The sequence below is a fragment of the Helianthus annuus genome, chromosome 2 (assembly GCF_002127325.2).
Source record: "Helianthus annuus cultivar XRQ/B chromosome 2, HanXRQr2.0-SUNRISE, whole genome shotgun sequence".
NCBI classification, from domain to species: domain Eukaryota; kingdom Viridiplantae; phylum Streptophyta; class Magnoliopsida; order Asterales; family Asteraceae; genus Helianthus; species Helianthus annuus.
The window spans coordinates 48,801,909-48,823,137 of NC_035434.2; the positions used below are offsets into that span (position 1 = coordinate 48,801,909).

Below are 21,229 nucleotides of genomic sequence, written 5' to 3' on the forward strand. Positions count from 1 at the left end.
ACTAAATGGTGTTCACGATACATTTCATGTATCCAATTTAAAGAAGAGTCCAACTCAAGTTGACGTTGCCATTCCTATCGACGAGATTCATGTTGACGACACGCTCCACTTCGTAGAAGCACCTGTCGAGGTCACAGATTGGAAAGTTAACAGGACCCGCCGGAGCAGTGTCAAACTCGTCAAGGTTCGCTGGAATGCCAGACATGGTCCTGAATACACCTGGGAGCATGAGGACCGGATGAAAGAGAAATACCCCCACTTATTTCCTAAGAACTCTGCATCTACAAGCAGAATTTAAAATTTCGGGACGAAATTTATTTAACGGGGGGAGAATGTGACAACCCTCACAAAACCAGGTATCCGTACGACTTAATTAGCTATTACTGTTGCCTAATTACTGTGCTTAACTGAGAATTCTGATAAACTGCTACTTGATTGTTGGTACTTGTACATATCTGCATCATACTTTGATTCCCGTCACTACATTATTTATTTACTGAACTTTAGTGACAAACATGATGCACAAAAGCACAGTAGCATTTGAACGGATAACCTATTGAACATGCTGATATAACCAGCATCAGGCAAACACTGCCTCTAAAGGCCTGTAAGAGCCAGAATTATTTTACTACACCCGTAGTGTGTGTAGGGATACAAGGGTTGTATAATTGCGCCTCTAGGAATAAGATACAGAGATTGGATGTGCCTAAAACGTACTTTAAGCACGGAACACAGCACTTTTATTTACACACTAGCTTCTAGCTAATTAATAAAGTGCCAAAATACAAGGAATTATTCCTGACACTTTGCAGAATAAATTGTGTCGCTAAAAATATTACTTACGACGCTTAAAGGATATCTTAAGCACTTTAACGGATTCCTATCCGACCGAACAACCGGACAATACCCGAAACATGAAAATATTGCCAGAATTATTATTGGTATTTTTCTGAGCCAGTTAGGGTCCCTGATTACCCTAACACCCGCAATATAACACATTAAACAACTAACGGGGTTAGACCTTAAAGTAACCGACTTTAACTTAACTGAACTATAACTGAACGATCGAGACCCAACCGGGCGACCCCACCCCCCTTGGGCCGGTTCCATTGGGATGGAACTAGAGGGTACATCCCTTTGATTATTTAATTCATTTCGTGGATATCTAGAAGCCTCAAGATCCGATGGTCGATAACGCTTGGAAATCTCTATAAATGGAGCACTCTCTCACACACACAAACACACACAAGATCACAACTCACTCCCTCTCTCCCTTGTGCCCTCCCTCTCGGCCGAACATCACCACACCCAACCACCCATCTTCGGTTTTCGTCTTGCAAGTTCCAAGTGCATACAAGTCTTGAGGATCACGTACAACGAAGCTTGGAGCAAACGGAAGCTAAAGGACCTCGTGCATTTGCTTTTATCCACGCCGTTTTCGACTAGATTCTTCCCTAGCCTCGAGCTAGAGGTATATTGTCTAAAACTCGTTTTTAATCGTGTCAAAAGTGGTTAAAAGGATTTTTATCGGTTAAATGTCGGTAACCCACTATTCGAATCTAAAAAGTCTTCTAAAACTCGAATATCGTTGGATAAAAGGTCATAACGCGTGTAAATGTCGTAGTATTTGAATATGTTGATTGTTATGGCCCGATCTACGATGTGGTGGCTCTTATCATCGTTTAACCCGACTTTGTTAAGATCCCGTATCTTAACATAAGCTTGTTTCTAGCGGTACGAGGGTTAAAAGGTGAAACTCCACCACACGGGAAACATGAACTTGTGTGAAAGTGTTTTAACATGAAAAATAGTATTTAAAACGAGCCGATCTACGTATGTACAAGTGGTATATTCGTAGGACCAGGTGTCGAGAAAATCATGTTTTACAAAAGTTGGATAAACATGTTAACAGATATGATTTTTATAAACTACAAGTGTATAAACACTTGTGAAACAAAAGATCCGACAAAATAACCATTTTTACAAAAGTTGTCGGGAAGTTGTAAAGGAAAGAACTGTTATAAAAACTGGGTTTTTACAAGATTAAGTTATTTTATACATAGATCCATTAATTATAACGAGATCTACACCGTGGTTTTTGGAAAAACTACAAGTTCATGAAACGATGCGATTTTACATACTAGTCTACAAATTTGAAGTGTTGAAACTTGTTTATTATGTTGGAAATTGATTGATTGAAATAAAAGAAGTGATTTTGTAAAAGAAAATGATACGCTTGAAAGCGTGGCCACCTCCAGTTACAGGGGAAACTCTGGCGAAATTTTTCTAAAATCTAACACTTAGAATTATTTACAAGTGTTAGAACTATTATTGGAAATATATACAAAATATATTCGCCATGACTTTATTTATTAAATAATCGGAGGTGGGATTTTCACAAAACTAAACGTGATAAATATATATTCGGTAAATATATTTTGTCACAACACTGTTTATGATTATTTTGTGAAAATGTATAAATATTATTTTTAGAGTAAAAATGATATTTACTAACTTGTCAAACCCAAAATAATACCAACGCTTATACAACAAGCATAAAAGTTACAACGGTGATTACTATTACCATCTAATCATTAAAACGTAACTTACGCTTATTACGGAAATATTCACAAACGCGTATGTTGTCAACGTATTATTTTGGAAAGTAATATGTAAAAAGAAAATATATTATTTTTGAGAAAAATAATTATATTTTGGAAAGAGAAATAAAAATATATTAAGTGGGACTTAATGAGATAGTATAAATACACATGTATTTAAATCCCCCATCCTTGGGAAGGAAAGTAAAATACCAAGTATGTACACGAAACGGTTGTCTAACCGTCTCCTAAAAATGTAAGTCATAAAGCTAAGGCACGGCCATCCGTCTAATAGAATTAGCACCTGTAGGTCGTTGCACAGCTTCGGATATTCGGATTACTTGGTAGAGATACGCATTCACTGTGAGTTCATGTCCCCCTTTTCTCTAACTGTTTTCAGTTTACTTAACTGCGGGGGTGAAATACATGTTACTATGATTTACGAGTACTTTACAACGGTATGTTTAACGTAAGGAGGTGTTATACGATCATGTGAGTGGATAGGAACAACATGGGGCCATTAGTCCTCATGGAGGGACCGAGGGACAGGAGCGGTAGATCTATCTGGGTGTAGCGAGCCCAGCCCCCGGCCAAACTAGAAACGGACCGTGGGGTGACTTTGTCCACATACTTTGCCGTGGCGAAATCTGCTAGGTTTGAGTCTCCCTATTTGCACTTCACATATGTCAGTGGCCTTGCAAACCATTGGTGATCACAAGTCCTCTTACACTGCTACATACCATAACTATTTTTATACTCACAAATGTTTTACATACTCACCTACACGTGAACTCGCTCAACATTATTGTTGATTTTTCAACTCACATGTATTTCAGGAAATTAAACGGATCTGGCACGGTATGGAACGTTTTCCGCTGCACTGGTCATGAAGTCATCAGGGTTTAGGGTTGTGTCTCTTACCTGGACAAGACACAAACCCTAAATCACGTTTATGTTTTGTTATAAGTTGTAATGTTACTGAACAAGGTTATGGTTGCATGTTAAAAACACTGGTATTGTATGATGTTTTCAAAAACTTAATGGATGACTTGCATGGTTTTTAAATTCATATAGCTTTGTTATGATTAAGCTATGGTATTAAGAAGTCACACAAATTAACCACGCTTCCGCAAAGCCAGGGTGTGACACTGAGTTGCTTGGTGGCGGCCTAGTGGTGGTGATGCACTTCGTTTGGATCGGAGGTGACGAAAGGTTCACCACCCGTCGGCGTATTCCGCCAAACAGATCGAACAATGCCCGGATGGTAACATTCCGACAGGTTCTGTGTTAGGGAGAATGTTTGTAGAGAGAGAAATGGGGCAATGGCGGTGTTGTAATGGTGGCAGCTAGATGGGTTATGGTGGTTGGAAGTGTTGAAGCTCAGTTTCATCTATGAGAGAGATGATGAAGTTGGTGATGGTGATAACGGTGTTGGCGGTGGTGGTAGTGTGATTGTGGTGTTGCCATGGTGGTGATGCCGAGTTGGTGGTGCTGCGGTGGTGGCTAGGTGGTTGGTGGCGGTGGTAGTTTGATGGTGGTTCTATTGTGTTGTTAGTTATGGATATATAAAGAGAAGTAAGATGTTACATCGAGTGTGTCTCATTGTTGTTATTAATGATTTATATTGGGTAAACATTGTAAATGGAAAATATTTGGCAAAATTTTAATGGCAACTATGAATTTAATATTTACAACATATTTTGTTACCAATTTCTTTATTTAACCGGAAAGAAAAATTCATAATTCAGTCAAACCCATGCTGACACCAAAAAATATTAGTGACACCCAAGAAAAAAATTGTAGGATCATCGGTAACGATATATTTAAACAACCCACAACACAACACCAAAGTTTCAACAAAATTTGAGTTGGAACTAAAAATAGGCTTAAGTGTATTACATCGCACCAAAGGTTGGTTAACAAGCCAATGTTACCATTTTGTTTGCATAATGCCATAATGGTCCATGTTATGGTGCAAGGTTAAACGTTTTAACGCCTGCTTTTTGGTTTAACATATCTGTCGTAGCGCCTGAATCCAAAAAACTCGTTCTTTTTAAGATGCTTTAAAATTCATCTGGTCATTGTGGAAAAGTTTTAAATTGACACTTAAAAGAAGAAACAAATTAAAAGTTCTTTTCTATCGCAGATCAATGTATCTTCCGTTGATGCTCTATCCAGTTTTGGTGTATGTTGCTTTATTATAACTTTAAGAGCTTTCATCACGATTGCACAAGTTCTTCTTACACAAATATATTCCATCATATACAAATGTCAAAAGCGTATGATAAAAAAATGTTTAAAAAAGTCTTGAAAAGCCTTATTCATGCATTTAGGTTTTTACGATAAGCTTTTTAATTTTCTTTACATATTTATTAATTTAAAGTAGACACACATAGACAAGACATAATGTAAAAATGATGATACTAGAAAATCATTAGAAAACACTATCAATCAAGATTTTTTAGGAAGTTAATACACACATCCCACTCCTCTATCTGTTTATTTATACATATATATATATATATAGAGAGATATTAAGTAAAAAAGGGTGTAAGAATAAAATGTGGGGACTAGGGGTGCAAACGAGCCGAGCCGAGCCGAGCCCGAGCTCGACCAGGCTCGAGCTCGAGCTCGATTAACTTATGAGAGCTCGGGCTCGAGCTCGGCTGGAGAAAAAGCTCGGGATGTAAGAGCATTCACATCCATTCCATCAAATTCTGTGTGTGAAGTTTTTATAATGTAAAGAGTATAAAAAGTGGTTGTGAGTGGAGGAGAGAGATAATGTTATTGTTCATCTGTATATTTGGGGGGACACTGTTCACCCCCTATAATTTTTTAATATATTTTGAAAGTGGTTGTGAGTGAAGAAAAGAGAAAAGTAATAATAAAGGTATAAAAAATATTATTTAATTGAAAAGGAGAGAGAAAATATAGTGTTTTTTAGTGTAATTTAGGGTGAAAATATGGTGAAATGGATGTGAATGCTCTAAGAATAGTGAGAGCCTTTATTCTTTTAAATGTTGTTGACTTTTGCAAAAACAATAATACCAATACTAATAACGAGGGAAATTGGCTTCTAATAATCCCTAGTAGACGTCATTGGCCATTGGCAGTTCTACTTTTGAATATTCCTCCTGCCAGTCCAACATTTCACCTATTTTTTCCTTCACCGGTCCCCCGTTAAAAAGACTTAACGGAGTTAAGTTTTTTTTCGAATTACAAACAGATGTTTTAGGACTTTTAATCAGAATGACGATACGAGTCCATTGATTTAAAACTTACCTCGAAACGTGCTCCAAACGACGAAAATGGTGCTTCAATTCAATTCAGGTGTTTAAACTTCCAATTAACAAAAATCAAGTCGTTTGGAGCACGTTTCGAGGTAAGTTTTACATCAATCGACTCGTATTGTCGTTCTGATCAAAAGCCCTTAAACATTTGTTTGTAATTCGGAAAAAATTTAATTTCGTTAAGTTTTTTTAACAGTGGACCGGTGAAGAAAAAATAGGTGAAAGGTTAGACTGGCAGTGGGAATATGCAAAACTAAAACTGTCAATGGCTAGTGACATCTACTAGGAATTATTATAGGCCTATTCTCCTAATAACAATAAAAATAAGTGTAGCCTTCAAAATACTATTGTGTAGCTTGCAAGCTATATATATATATATATATATATATATATATATATATATATATATATATATATATATATATATATATATATATATATATATATATATATATATATATATATATATATATATATGTATATGAGGTACATGTATGTACCTTTGAGAGCTACCTAAATATACATCACAAACTATGTAATCTTTTTTTATTTGTGCTTATTTTTACAATACTAATTTTTTAATTAAAAGAAATGAAGAAATATTAATTGGTTAAAAATGTTTTTCGGTTTCTCTTGAACCTCACCTTTAGAGTAAATTGTCATGATGGTTCGTGTGGTTTATTTTTGTTTCATCTTTAACCCTTAACTATTTTAAAATTACATGTACATTTTCCTGTGATTTATTTACAAGAAAATTAATTGTTAAGGGTTCATCTATCAAAGACTACATATCTTTGGGAAAAGTGGAACCAACAAACGACGTTTTGCTTTTGCTCTGTAGCTATTTGGCATATCTTGTAGATAGTAGATGAAGAAGTCGACAAGGGTGTTTGGTCGTCGGAAAAACAATTTCGTTAGAGAAGACAATCGACACTAGCGAAAGATTGTGGGGAGAGAGAGGGTGTGGTCAGGTTGGGGAAAACTAAAATTTGTAAATGACTAATTATATTTCTTTTAGCTTTTTTAATTATTATTTATTACTAGTAGGGTGCCCGCGCGATGCGGCGGGGGCGACACTTTGCATTGCAACACTCGTTTCTGGTAGTTTTCTTATTCGTATAATATTTATGATAACATTATTGTGGTGGATATATGTCATAAGTTTACACATATGTAAAAGTTTTGTTCTTTTATAAAAATTAATAACCAAAAGACAAAAAATATTGTTTTTTTTTTGTATAAAAATTAATAAAAGACAAAAAATAAAAGATAAGTTGTTATAAAGTATAAAGTATAATTTTATTCTTTAAAGTTCAAAACTTTTTATAAATATCCACATAGTACTCATCCAATAAACTTTAAGTTTAAAATTTTTGTTTTTATAAAAATAAAAAATAGTATTTGACTCGTAAGTACCTTTTAGAGCTTTAACTTAAATTGTTAAATTTAGGGTTTTTACAAATATAAAAAAATTATATTTTTTTATAAGATTTCATAAACTGTTTTTATAAAAAACAGGATGATAAGAGTTTATATCTTTATTAACTTTATATCATACTAAGTTCAAATTTTTAGTTCCTAACTAATCTTATCTATATGAGTCTACTTTTAACTAATAATCCCCAAAAATATGCAACACAATCTACTACTATGTATCTAGTCAAGTTGGTAAATAATTATTTTAGAACTGACTAATATTATCTATAACAATATAGTTGAACTTATAATTCCTAAAAAATTGGAACCCAGTTTAGAATTTATCTAGTAAAGATTGTAAATTTCTGGAGTATTTTATTTATATTACTTGTTATAAAAATGTTTATAAAATAATTATTTTTTTATTAACTTTATATCATAGTAAGTTCAGTTTTTTAGTTTAGCTTTAAAGTTTATTACTTTATTACTTTTTAATTAAAAAATGCAAATTATTATATTAATATCCAAGAATAACTACAATAATTATTTTTTTATTAGTTGACTTATAATTCCTAAAATTTTGGGACATAGTTTACTATTTATCTACTAAATATCGTAAATTAGTATTAAATAATTCCTAAAATTTTGGGATATAGTTTACTATCTATCTACTAATCCGTAAATTAGTATTAAATAATTCCTAAAATTTTGGAACATAGTTTATCTTCTATCTACTAAATATCAAAGTTTTGTTTTGTTATAAAAATTAATAATAAATAAAGTATAGAAAAACTGTTTTAAACATGTAAAGATTCGTTTGTTAATAAAAAATACTAAACAAATGACAAAAAAATAAAAAATAAGTTGCTATCTTTTAGAGTAAGTTTATTTTGTTGGTGAAATGATAAAGTTTATAATTTTATTGTTTAAAGTCCATAACTTTTTTAAATATCCACATCATACTCATCCAATAAACTTTAATTTTAAAATTTTCGTTTTTGAAAAAGTAAAAAGTAAAAAATAGTAGGTGACTTGTAGGTACATTTTAAACACCTTTAACTAATGTTAAATTTCATTTTTATAAATATTTAAAAAATCATATTTTTATAAAACAGTTTTTATAAAAAAATAGGATGTAAAAGTTTATATCTTTATTAACTTTATCTTTTTATTTAAGAAATACAAATTATTCGAAAAATCTATAATATTATATAATTATTTTTTCATATCTCGTGTCGTCCAATAGTTTTTTTTATAGAAGGCACTAATGGATATATATGAAATCCTCGTGGAACATGACTGTTAAATTGAATAAGTTTAGTGTGCTTTGTAAATACAATCTTGAATTTACTCCAAACCAAGAGGTAGTTTTCATGTTTTGGCCATTCTTGGTAATCGAATTTATCTCTTTGGAAATGATCAAGTACGAACATGTAAATTATATAATACGAACATGATTAAGTACTAAAGTATATTAGTTCAATCTAGATGTAAATTATAAGTGCAATAAAATAACACAAAACATAAACTTCAAATATAAAATAAACTTTATTATTCATGAGATAGTCTATATCAAACAAAAACAACTGAAAATGAAAAAAACATAAAAACACTTGATATATTTCATCTAAAATGTCTTCTTTTTTGATCCGTTTTTCTTGTTTGTGCTCGAATCAGCAGTATCATTCATCTTCTTTCTCATCGTCCTCAGAATCATCTAAATTTATAACCTCGACCCATTTCCATTCAGAGAGTCTCTTAGATCTTTTCTTTTGATTCTCATACTTCCGATCCTTTAAAAAAATTAATAAAAAAGTTAAAAAATGATTAAATAAAAAAAAGAACAAATATTCAATAAAAAAGTTTAAAAAAGATTAAATAAATTTTAAAATTACCTCTTCACTAAATTGACACTGAAGCTTAGACTTGTATGGACTGAACATTGCACCATAAGAAATAATTTCAACACTATTATCACCATCATCCTACAATAAAACACTAAATAATAACATAACGAACTTATTAATATGAAAGATTATAAGCGAAAATATTACTTAAAAACTAACAAAAGCTTGTTCGACAAATGGGGTGTTTAAATTGGTGTGTTGAATATGAAATATCAAATAAGTTAGTATTCACATAAAAGTAAATAAAAGAAAACTATTATTCATTATTGCGAAATAACAAAACTTATCATAGAACCGACCTTAGATTTTTCAATATCGCATGCTTGTTTTTTCGCATCAAGTGAATTCAGAACTGGCTCCATATTTTAAATCTGTTTAGCAATAGAAATGTAGAATTGTGAGTGTTTGTTATGTATTTATAGTAGTCCATTAGGGTTTAGCTTTAGATTGGTCATCCATTTATTTAGGAAGTTTGTTGTGAGTTTTAAGTTTTTAAAATAAGATGCACATATCCTGTTTAGTTTGTTGTGGCATGTTTAATAGGAAGTTCGTTGTGAGTTTTATCTATACTTACTATATTAAACATGCAACAACAAACTGACTCTGTACAAGTAAAATTAGGGAATATTTTAGTTTATTAATGCCGTTCAAAATAAAAAAACTTGGGTAAAAAACAAATGTTAATGTACGGTAGCTAGGTAATGGTCAAAGCTAGCTTGGGTAAAAAATAAATGTTGGCTTTAATCAATTGTACATTTACGCATCGGCTATTTGTACTTTATGAACGCACGGCGAAACTAAAAAAGACAACTATCGAAACGTTTAAAAAAATGTGCCGATCGTCATGGTACCTTCGGATTTTTTTAAAACATTACGGGTTGTAAGATATCGCAGGAATACATTAAAGAGTTAAAGGGGGAGGCGAGTGTAACTAATTACCCATAATTATGTTAAATGTCAAGGATTTAAATGTAATAGATTGAGGGACTAAAAAATAATTATGGTTTAAAAGACCACTTTACCCTAATTCTAGGGGTTTATTTATAAATAATGGGAAAAGAAGTTCTTAACTTTTGGGAATCCTTCCCTCATGTATTATAATATAGTATAGATGGTAAGGGTAGTTTAGTCATTTTACTTAGACTTAACCGAGAAAACCAATGTTCATCTACTTTAGGGACTACCCGGGTAAAAAATAAGCAAACCACAAGTAACAGACATATTATTTTTAAAAGGAGAGGATTAAAGGTGAAAACATGGCAAACCATAAGGACCATCCAGACAGTTAGTATGGTGCCAACATAATGGGACGATGAATATAGACACATGTGATCACGTAAGATGTTAGTTTTCTTTAAACGAAAAAAGAAACTAAAGAGGACTTTATGGTTGTTTTTATGGTGTAATTTAAAAAACAAAAAATATTATCACATGAAAAAATTATGGATTTTTTAAAAAACAACAGAGAGAAGTTGATTTAAAAGTCAACATTATTTTTTAAAGAGTAAACTTCCATTTTGGTCCCTGAGGTTGGCCAGTTTTATCACTTTAGTCCAAATTTCAAACCTTTTGCCATTTTGGTCCCTGTGGTTTTGTTTTTGTTGCCATTTTAGTCCAAATTTCAAATTTGGCCAGATTCCCCAATTTAAACCCCACTGTTTTGTCCTTTTGCTCAGAGGTATTTTCATCATTTTGGTCATTAAAAAAATATATAAATAAAATCCCAAACACCAGATCTGCACTCTCTCTCAACACCCCCTTTCTCTCTTCCTCCCCCCCCCCCCTTCTCAGCACCACCACCACCTCCCCCCTCTATTAACACCACCACTGCACCGCCACCACCCCCACCGGACCACCACTACACCACTTCATCTTCCCCAAACAACCTTAAAGGCGACTAAAGAAGGGTTTCAACTATATAAGAACTATAAACACGAAACCTTCAAAAAACCGATACAAACCCTATCTTTCAAGATTCTTTTGAATTTTGATTCTACTGGTTCTATCGCCGATTCGACCATATGGGTGTTGTTGGATTTGTTCAAGAAGTGTAAAGATTGAGGTATGAAGGTTGATCAGACATTGTTGAGTTTGAGACCTGGTGGCGGAAACAGAGGAAGAACTTCTGGCTCTCGTTTTGATTCGTTGGCTTTTGGTTCATCTGATCTTCCTCCCAACAGTGGTTCTGGTGGTGGTTTTTTTTAGCCGCCTTTAAGGTTGTTAATTTGTGTTAAGTGTTAACCCTAATTAGGGTTTGGATTAGGGTTTTCTGGTGAAATTGGGTGAAATGAGAAAGTCAAGGGTGGTGGTGGTGCAGTGGTGGTCCGGTGGGAGTGGTGGTGGTGCAGTGGTGGTGTTAAAGGACGGGGGAAGGAGGTGGCGGTGCTGAGAAGGGGGGAGAGAGAGAAGAGAGAGAAAGGGGGTGTGGTGTTTTACCGGCGCTGATGGTGGTTGTGGTGTTTTACCGGCATCTCCGGCACCGTCGCGCCCGGCACTAGTGGGATGGAGGTGGTAGGGGTGGTGGTGGTGTGGTGGTAGTTCAGAGACAGAGAGCGGAGTCTGTATGTGTGTGTGTATATATATATATATTAATTGTTTTAGGGTATTATATATAGATAATTGAGTTATAATAATTCTAAAATGACTAAAATACCCCTGAGGATAAAGACAAAATATCAGGTTTTAAGCTGGGCCAAATTTCACTTTTAGACCAAAATGGTAACAAAAACAAAACCACAGGGACCCAAATGGCAAAAGGTTTAAAATTTGGACTAAAGTGGCAAACTGGCCAAACCTCAGGAACCAAAATGACAGTTTACTCTGTTTTAAAAGATTATACCATATGTTTTAAAAGTTGTAGTTATTTAAAGTATTCATTTTTTTTTGTAAAATTATCTTTTTGCATTCATAAATATATTATAATATAGTGTGTACAGAGAAGGGAAAAATGGAAACTCACATGGGTTGAGAAACCTGTAAAAACTCAATGTAACAATTTTTTATTTTTTTTGTTACAATTTCTTTTTTTTTTTTTTGTGTTACGCATGCGACGATAACAAAGTGTTACACATCTAAATAGCGGAATTTTCATGTATATTGTAGATTGTGTTTTGTATATTGAGTTTGTACACACAATACGCAACTTTGTATCTTGTTTAAGGCCAGTGTTGTAGAGATCGCTAGGCGCTAGTCGAACGGTGGAGTACTAACTATGGATTAATCGGGATTAATCAGGAATAATCGGATCGGAATATTTATATATAATTTTTAAATTTATATATATACACGTAAATTAATATCAATATAATACTTCAAAATAGTTAAAAATTCAAAAAACTAATTTTAAAACATAGCAAATCAAGTATTTAAACAATCAATACACACATTAATATCAATATAATACTTAAAAATAGTTCAAAATTCAAACAACGAAGTTTAAAACATAGCAATTTAAGTATTCAAACATTCAAAGATTAACATATCAGTTATGGCCTCATGAAATATATTTTAATGGGTTAGAAACATGTTATTTTTGAGCCCGATTGGAACTAAACAACTTGGGCCATGTACTTAATGGTTAATAACATTTGTTTGGACCAGATTTAAACTAAAAAAGTGTGAGCCGACTAGAAACGATTTGGCCGACTCAGGCCGATTTGGGCCGCCTTGCACCGACTAGGACTGACTACCGACTAATAGTCCGACTAGCTCAAAACTAATCAGCCAACGCCCGCCTAGGCGCCGATTAATACCGACTTTTACAACACTGGTTACAAGTATGTTTGATGTCCTGCTCGTGATTGCTCTGCATTATCAGAAATTACGACCGTTGGGAATTGTAGTGTTTCATCACAGCATCACATAATGGCTAATTATTTTGGTAATGAGTTAATTAATAATTGATAATTATTATTATCTTAATTGTTATAGTAACTAGTTGATTTTCTGTTCGCGCGCTGCAGCGGGACCCAATGACTGCAAAACGCGTGTCAGCAACGGTAAGTAAATACCGAATATTAAAACATAAATAAAAATGGTGCGGTAAGGATACTCACTCCGTCCTAAAAAAGATATTTAAATAACCTAATATATAATAATAGGACCCACACGTCCTACACGTTAGAAATTCGGTTGTTTTCAGTTTAGTTATTACGGTACGAACACGTTAAAATATGGATGAGCTCGGTACGATAACGGCACCAAAAGTACCGATCAGGAAAATCATCGAAATTAGGTACCGGCACAGAAAATGCTTGGTACAATACGGTATGGTGTTTGAAGGTAAAAATCAATAAATACAGGTATGGTGCTAGACCGGTGTCGAACCGAAAGTAACGATTCTGAAAACGTCAAAAGGTGGGTACCAAATTGGTACCGAAAATAATTTGGTATAGTAAATTTGGTACCGATACGATACCGATTTGATTATATGATTTGATACGATTTGCTCATCAATAATCTAAATATTCAAGTTAATTTCATATGCTACAATTCATTCATTACAGAAAAAAAACAAAAAAAAGAAAGCAAAATAAGTTGTTGTGTATATAAAACCTCATTCAAACGAAATACAGTTTACTTACTGTGTGTATGAAAAAGTAATCTAAACGGTGCAATTACTTGCATTGCTATGTTGCTACAGGATTTGATGAGCTCGGTACCAACCGGTACCAAAAATACCGTTACGGAAATCCCCAAAAGTGGGTACCGGTACCGAATATACCTGGTACGGTACGGTTTGGCACCGGGCGGTACTGGTACGTCACCGGTATTTAAGGGTAAAAATTGGTGAATACCGGTGCCGAACCGGTACCGAAAATACACCCGGTTTGGTAAATTTGATATCGGTACGGTTTGGCACCGGTCGGTACTGGTACGGCACCGGTATTTAAGGGTAAAAATTGGTGAATACCGGTGCCGAAACGGTACCGAAAATACACCCGTTTTGGTAAATTTGATACCGGTACTGATATCCGATATATTTCCTCCACTTAGTGATTTCTAATTTTAATATATAGGTTACTGTTCATTCAGTTCTAATTTTAATATATAGGAGAATAGATAATATTTTAATATCCTGTTTCTGTATAAATTTATAATTGAACTCAAAAACTAACAATGACTTATAATTGAACTCAAGAACTAACAATGATTGGTGGAAGACCTGCATTTTTCTTGAGAGATGCAGGTTCAACTCTCATTTGATGCAGGTTCAACCCTGAAAAGATGAAGCGCTCTATTGATTATTAACCATCTAGTTTCGATAATGTGGTTCATACAATTTCATGTTTGTGGTATTAAGTAATATTGTAAAGCCAAATACTTAACCCTTGACTGGGAAACACCAACTATACTTGTGATCGGACTGGGATACCTTTTAAACTTCATTTATAGTTTAGTACAAGTTTCTTGATTGTTTATAAACAATTAACATTATCATTTTTTTTTCAGTATTTTAGAAAATATTACTTATCTTCCTATTATAATAAATCAAAGGCTTCAAATCCTATGTGTCACTCCCACAGCCATCCTCCATTACTTGTATCCTACTTGTCACTCCCTCCTTCCTTTGATCCACGTGTCTTCTTTTCCTTATGCCGTTCATTTCTTCCTTTGCTAAATGTCAAAGCCCATTAATATGACAGAGACATCCTTCTCTCTCTTCTGCAAGTCAATGCAACCCTCCAAATTCCAAATCCCTAATTCTTTCCCTTTCCTCGCCGTGTTCTTCTTCTCTCCCCCTTTCCTTCTCTTCATCATACTGATGAATACCCTTTCGAGTTTGGATTCAAAACTTGACCATCAAACCTACTGTCTACCTGTTGTTCAACGAATTCAGGTTTTTCAGTCCCCTCTTCGTATAAAAGTCCAAGTTTGTTGAAGAAACACAGATCCTACGGCTGTGTTTGAATTTGTAAGCTATTCGGACGGTGTAGATCATCATTCACACGGATTGAGGTTTGAAATTGTGTTTCTCTTCTTTGCCCTCATCCTCCGATGAAGTCTTTAAAGGCAAACCATTTCTCCTTCCCTCTCCCTTGTGCATCTTCGTTGTTCTTCCGGTATTGTCTCATCTTTTGTTAAATCTTTTCTTAAATTGTGTTTAATTTTTAATTTTTTTGGTGTTTTCTGAACTAAATTTTTGTACAGGGTATTAGTTATTAAAGAAACGTTTGCTGTTGTTTCAATAGATCCGGTATGTCAAATTCCCCTTTGAAGTTAAGTTTCTTTTTATGTTAATGTTTAGTGAACCGATTGTTGGTATTCATGTTGTTACTAATTCATGTTGTTACTTCTAAAAATTGTTTTAGGGCATGTTTAAGGCTCTGTTTTAGAGATATTTTTGATTTAGGTCATGTTTTATGATATTTTTATTCATGTTGTTAATAATTCATGTTGTCACTGCTAAAAAATGTTGTTTATGGCATGTTTTTACGGACTGTTTTATAATTCTTTATGATTTATTTGTGAATTATAGTGGACTTATTGCTGTTTTAGGTACTGATTTAGATATCCATGTGTTTTAGCTATTGATATACATGTTATTTTAGGGAAGGACTGTTAATTATGTTCTTAATTTGGTGTTTAAAGAGATTTATGATGTCTTATGGGACAGATTTAGATAGTTTTCCCCTTTTAGACTGCTAAAATGTTGTTTAGGGCATGTTTTAAGGACTGTTTTTTAATTCCTTATGATTTATTTGTGAATTATAGTGGACTTATTGCTATTTTATGTTGTTTTTTGGACTGTTTTAGGGACAGATTTAGATATGAATTTGTTTTAACTACTGTTTTAGTGTATTATTTAGATTTTCCAATATATACATGTTATTTTGTTACAGTTTTTCAAATTTATTATAGTTTTATGATGTTTTAGGTACTGATTTAGATATCCATGTGTTTTAGCTCTTGATATACATGTTATTTAGGGAAGGACTGTTTTAGAAATTTAATAACTTTTTTGTTAATTATGTTCTTAATTTGGTGTTTAAAGAGATTTATTATGTCTTATGGGACAGATTTATATAGTTTTCCCCTTTTTGACTGCTAAAATGTTGTTTAGGGCATGTTTTAAGGACTGTTTTATAATTCCTTTTGATTTATTTGTGAATTATAGTGGACTTATTGCTGTTTTAGGTACTGATTTAGATATCCATGTGTTTTAGCTATTGATATACATGTTATTTAGGGAACGACTGTTTTTGAAATTTAATAACATTTTTGTTAATTATGTTCTTAATTTGGTGTTTAAAGAGATTTATGATGTCTTATGGGACAGATTTAGATAGTTTTCCCCTTTTTGACTGCTAAAATGTTGTTTATGGCATGTTTTAAGTACTGTTTTATAATTCCTTAGGATTTATTTGTGAATTATTGTGGACTTATTGCTGTTTTATGGTGTTTTATGGACTGTTTTAGGGCCAGATTTAGATATCAATTTGTTTTAACGACTGTTTTACTGTATGTTTTAGATTTTCCAATATATACATGTTATTTTGTTACAGTTTTTCAAATTTATTATAGTTTTATGATGTTTTAGGTACTGATTTAGATATCCATGTGTTTTAGCTATTGATATACATGTTATTTAGGGAAGGACTGTTTTAGAAATTTAATAACATTTTTGTTAATTATGTTCTTAATTTGGTGTTTAAAGAGATTTATGATGTCTTATGGGACAGATTTAGATAGTTTTCCCCTTTTTGACTGCTAAAATGTTGTTTAGGGCATGTTTTAAGGACTGTTTTATAATTCCTTTTGATTTATTTGTGAATTATAGTGGACTTATTGCTGTTTTAGGTACTGATTTAGATATCCATGTGTTTTAGCTATTGATATACATGTTATTTAGGGAAGGACTGTTTTAGAAATTTAATAACATTTTTGTTAATTATGTTCTTAATTTGGTGTTTAAAGAGATTTATGATGTCTTATGGGACAGATTTAGATAGTTTTCCCCTTTTTGACTGCTAAAATGTTGTTTAGGGCATGTTTTAAGTACTGTTTTATAATTCCTTATGATTTATTTGTGAATTATAGTGGACTTATTGCTGTTTTATGGTGTTTTATGGACTGTTTTTGATATAAATGTGTTATTAGGGACTGTATTAAGTTTTTGAATAGATTTTGTGTGAATTAAATACATTTTATGATGTTTTTGTGACTCCTAAAATGTGTTTTTGGGACTGTTTTATGGACTGGCATGAAGATGTTTATGTTTTTTTGTGAAATTTATCTTTTAAGTTAATTTTCCTCACAAATATACATGTTTTTTTACCTTTATTGGACCTGATATACATGTTTTTTAATATTGTATATTCTTATTATTTTATTATTTTTATCAGTAATAATAATCAATACCCCATTTTTGTATTTCAAAGGATGATGTCTAACTAACATGATCTATGCATCCGTAAATATTTCCCCTTACATAATTGATACAGTGTTTTAAAATAGAGAGATATGTCCAATATTAACAAAAACTCCTTGAATGTTTCATAACAATTGTTCATTTAAAGACCCTCAGACAATTGATATAGTCTTTTTAAAACTAAAGTTTGTTTATGAATAATAGATTTTCTTTTCTAAAATTAATTTTTAACTATAAAGGTCAATGGAGAACCCTCCCATCACTTCTCTTAATGAATTGGATGTAACCAAGACAGACGTGACTATTAAAGTTCGCATACTTAAGCTTTGGAAGCTACTATCATTTAAAGTCAAGAATGCTATTCATGCGGTCGAACTGATCCTAATGGATGAGGAGGTAGTTTATCAGTTTATTTAATTTTTTTTTATCCTATGTTTCATCTTAAAAGGTTATATTTGTTTGATAGGGTACCAAAATTCAAGCAAGTGTTGGTGGTAATTATCTTGTAAAGTATGGAAGATTTCTGGTAGAAAAGAGTTGTGTCATGGTTACCAAGTTTGATGTTGGTGACAACGTATCTCCGTACCGCCCAACAAACCACAAACATAAACTGTTTTTCAATTTCTCTACCGACATCCGAAGCATTGATGACTTTGGTGGTTCAATTGATGGATTCTCTTTTACATCATTCGATGTTCTTCGTAATCGTCGTATTCCCCAAGACTCTCCTGTTGGTAAGTCCGTTTTATTTTAAAAAGTGTTATTTTGATCTTTATTTACTTATATTACGCCATTGTTATTGTTCTAAAACAATTTTTTGTTTGTTTATAGATATCATTGGTTATGTGGATGGTTGGTTTCCTATGGTTGATCATACCAGCAGTAATGGGAGAGTGAACAAGAAAATGAGCTTACAACTTCGAGACTTAGAGTTAGAATTTATTTATTTCTTTGATTTCCTTTATATATTCATCAATTACTCTTTTTTTTATTAATTTTATATTCATAGGTTCCTTAATGTTTATTTGACTTTGTGGGGAGAATATGCGGTCCAAATGTCGAAGTTTTTGGAACAGAAACCGGGTGATGTGTTTGTGATATTGCAGTTTGGACGATATAGCTTTCATGAAGGTTTTATACTTATTTAATTACTTTAATTTTTGTCATAAAAATTCTATATATTTTTTACATTCTATTGTTGAACTTATTAATGCTCAACTTTTTTTAATAGAATTTTTTGTCTAATATGTAGGTAAGGCTTATGTGTCCAGTTCTTTTCAGAACAGCAATTTGTATCTGAATGAAGGTATTGATGAGCTAATTGATTTCCAAAAGAGGTAAGAAGTATATATTTTGCGAATTAACTGTTTTATTATTTTATAAATGTGTTTTAGGGACTGGTTAAAGTTTTTGAACAGATTTTGTGTGAAGTATACAATACCTCTTAGTGTCGGTGTTATTGATTTCTGATGTTTTAGGTACAGATTTAGATATCAATTTGTTTTAGGGACTGTTTCAGTGTATGATTTAGATTTTTCCATGATATAAATGTTAATTTGTTACAGTTTTTCAAATTTTATTATAGTTTTATGATGTTTTAGATAAAGATTTTGATAGTTTTTCATTTTGTGACTGCTAAAATTGTGTTTTAGGGCCTGTTTTATGCAATGTTTTAGAGATTTATGATGTTTTATGGACAGATTTAGATATCAATGTGTTTTATTATTTTTCAATTTAACCTTTTTATTATATGTCATAATGTTAAAATGTTTTATAATTTATAGACTAATAGACTTATTATATTTATAATAATTTGAAGGTTACTTGAAAGAAGACCGGATGTTGGTTCTTCTAGCCGTCCTTTTGGTTCATCTCAAACTGGCCGAACTGTTCATGAAGATTTTTTGGTTGGAACTGCTTTCAAGACGATAGACGAGCTTAATAAAATTCAGGAGACAATGAATGTGATCGTGCTTGGTACCGTGATAAGCTTCCCTCCTGGTGTTGAGTGGTATTACAATTCTTGTAAGGATTGTATGAAGAAGGTTAGTGTGCTGTATTTTGTAAATGATGGAGAGGATGGCTTAGATTTGAGTGATGAGAAGCAGACAGTTCGATGCATAAATGATGTTTGCAATGAAAAAGGTGTTTCTGTGGTTCCCCGGTAAAGTTCTAACTTTATGATAACTTTAAATTTAAAATTTTATATGTCAATAGTATACTAATATCAATTTTATTATTCTTTGACAGGTTGAAACTTCAACTTAAGTTACAAGATTCTACTGGTATTGCATCTTTAACTTGCTTAGATCATGTTGCTCGAAAATTACTTGGAAAGACTGCTGAAGAGTTGGTTGATAAGTTTCTTGATGTATCTCTTTTGACTTTATTATTTTCCCAGATTATATAATTTATACATTCTCATATTTTACCACTGTTTTAATATCTTAAATTATTATGTAGGGTGAAACGGATAAATTGCTACCGGATGAAATTAGCAATTTGGTTGGAAAAAAGATGGCGTTTAAGGTTGAGATTTCTCACTTTAATGTGAACAATCACTACAAGTCATTCACTGTCAAAAGATTTTCTGGTGATCCTGAAATCATTTCTCAGCTTGAATCAAAGATAGGGATTGACCATGTAAGTATCTTATTATATTCATGTTAATTTATATCAGTTATAATATATTTTATGTACATTCTTTATTCATGAATTTAACATAGCCTTCTTTGTTTTTTATGTAGGTTGCTCTTTCAAACTCTATGAATCTGTCATCTGGTGATTTTGCAAGTGTTGATACTGTTGATTTGAAGGTATTTTTTTTAAACCCAGTATATGACAAAATCTGTCTATTCATTTATTCTTATTCATCACTATTATTGTTTATAATAATATATTATTTTCATTTCAATTCATTTCCATATTAAGGATGATTCTCCAATGTCAATGATTGGTTCAAGTGCTGGATCAATATCTTTGGTTACCAAAAATGCTGAGAAGATAAGTCAACATTGCGAGTTGAAGCGTAATCTTGGGGAGTCTCTTGATCATGAGGAGTCAGCAACCAAAGTGGCTTTAGGTTGCAATGAAGGTCCCCATTTTATTTCTAATTGTTTTTTCAATCTTTTGGATTTTGTAATTTTATATTTCTAATCCTTAATTTTTATTTAAATTAGAATTGAACACTTATAACAAAGACAAGCGCAAGACCAGAAAATATAGTGCTAACCAGAAGGTACTATCTAATTTTTTGTAAAACACATTCCTATTTCTAAATACAAACCTTTTTGTATTTTAACAAATCTATTTACTTGAATTTGAAGGATTCTATACCATTCAACAATGCTTTTGAGACTCCGGTTTCGTTGATTGATTCAAGTGCTGGTGGTATGGCTTTACGTAACAAGATGACAGGAAAGATGAAGGCACAACCTGAGCTGAAGCGTGTTCTTGCCGAAGATTTTGATCGTGATGAAACTGGAAGTAAAGATCCTTTATCTTTGAATGAAGGCTCTAAGTCACTTTTGATTCCCAAGAAGGAAAAATGATCACATCTGTTCATTGTTAAGACAATTATTATTCCATGTTTAGGATATCTATTATTTGTTTTTTAAAACTTATGTTGATTAAGTAAGTTGATGT

The 21,229-nt window shown here is 32.4% G+C and overlaps 1 protein-coding gene across 1 annotated transcript; it reads left to right on the top strand.

The window, feature by feature from the left end:
* Positions 1–14,904: 14,904 nt before the first annotated feature.
* On the top strand, positions 14,905–21,211 carry LOC110889087 (replication protein A 70 kDa DNA-binding subunit E-like). The gene is made up of 14 exons (XM_035986167.1): positions 14,905–15,275; positions 15,364–15,409; positions 17,824–17,980; positions 18,051–18,318; positions 18,416–18,515; positions 18,594–18,715; positions 18,837–18,921; positions 19,404–19,748; positions 19,835–19,955; positions 20,048–20,227; positions 20,332–20,400; positions 20,516–20,678; positions 20,764–20,822; positions 20,911–21,211. Exons 3-14 carry the CDS (start codon positions 17,828–17,830, stop codon positions 21,133–21,135), a joined length of 1,890 nt encoding a protein of 629 aa, XP_035842060.1. The 5' UTR covers positions 14,905–15,275; positions 15,364–15,409; positions 17,824–17,827; the 3' UTR covers positions 21,136–21,211.
* Positions 21,212–21,229: the final 18 nt, after the last annotated feature.